Source organism: Corvus brachyrhynchos, unplaced genomic scaffold, assembly GCF_000691975.1.
Source record: "Corvus brachyrhynchos isolate BGI_N302 unplaced genomic scaffold, ASM69197v1 scaffold338, whole genome shotgun sequence".
Lineage (NCBI taxonomy): Eukaryota > Metazoa > Chordata > Aves > Passeriformes > Corvidae > Corvus > Corvus brachyrhynchos.
Window position 1 is genome coordinate 858,611 of NW_008239334.1, and position 1,259 is coordinate 859,869.

Below are 1,259 nucleotides of genomic sequence, written 5' to 3' on the forward strand. Positions count from 1 at the left end.
TCGCGCCCCGGAGAGCCGGCCCAGCCCTGAGTCCGGGGCCAGCAGAGGCTTTGTGCTGCTGGCAGCGCCCCATGGGCGCTCCGGGTGAGTCAGCCTGCCCGAATGGCTCACGCTGGGTGGCTCTAATTACCCGCAGTGCCCTCGCTTTAGGCGTCCTCCCAGATGTGTAGGCTGCTAAATTGCTGGTCCTGTCCCAGCTAAAGGCGCTGCTGAGTTCTCAGCTTGAATGTGAAGGGAGTAATTGAGAGCGAAGCCACACAAGGAGCAGTTTTCCCCAGAGTGTTCAGATATGCTGGTGCCAGTTTCTCAAAAGGCTGGAGGTCTGTCTGTGGCCTCAGCGCGGTGTGTACGTGACTGTGGCAGCGCTTGCTGCAGAAAAATACCCTCCAAACCCAGGGGAGCTGCTCAATTTGCTGGTACATGGATGGTGAGGAGCCGGTGCTGCTGCTGGTGGGCTGGGGAGCCCCGAGGGGAGATGTGAAATAGCTGAGCTCCTCTCCTGCCCTCGCACCTGACCACGGGGGAATTGTGTCCATGGCCTGTGCAGCCTTGAACACTTCACTCATCCCCTCAAACCCTGTCAACAGCAGCTTCCACAGGGACCTCCATATCGCAGAAACTGCCCTGGATCCCATCAGGCTCCAGTTTGTGTGGACAAATTACTGGCTGCTTGTCAGCCCTTCGCTCTGATCCCTGGGCGTAAAACTGACAGCTCTGTTTTCTCAACTCTTGCAGAACGCCCAAGAATCCCATGGGGTGGCTGTGCCAACGCCGTCGGTGCCAGAAGACTTTGAGGAAAAGGCAGCTCTTGGTAAGGGATCTTCTCTGTAGAGTCCTGGCCAGCACAAAGTGCTCACCGTGCCCTCGGGGCAGGAAGTGTGTGTGTACCGAGCTCTGGAGCAGACAGTCTGCTCATATATTTTCATGCTAAAATAGAGTCTGCTATTAATTATTTTTTGAAGTAATTGAAAATTAATTAATTCCTGAGGGGTGAGGCAGAGTGGCTGTTTGAGTTCAGGAGGTTTTAGACAAGCCTAGCAAGGGGCTGGCTCCCTGGGAGGGCCACTGGCACAGGTCAGGCTGGCTCAGTGCTGATGGAGAGGTGCTCACACGGCTGTGCTCTCGCTGCTTTCCAGGCTCTGGCTCCCAGGTCAATGGCAATTATCGGATTTACAGCTCGGTGGGGGACCTGCGCCCGCAGGCCCTCGACGGGGATGACGTGGATGAAGACATCCCCCCACCACCATCGGTGCCCCCAC

At 56.9% G+C, this 1,259-nt stretch overlaps 1 protein-coding gene across 1 annotated transcript in view; it reads left to right on the top strand.

The window, feature by feature from the left end:
* The window catches only part of CUNH6orf132 (chromosome unknown C6orf132 homolog), a 20,838-nt gene that overhangs the window by 13,366 nt on the left and 6,213 nt on the right, over positions 1–1,259 (top strand). The window contains exons 3-4 of the mRNA XM_017741101.1: positions 736–811; positions 1,137–1,255. Of these exons, the coding sequence (XP_017596590.1) occupies positions 736–811; positions 1,137–1,255 (195 nt within the window). The remainder of the gene's footprint in view (positions 1–735; positions 812–1,136; positions 1,256–1,259) is intronic.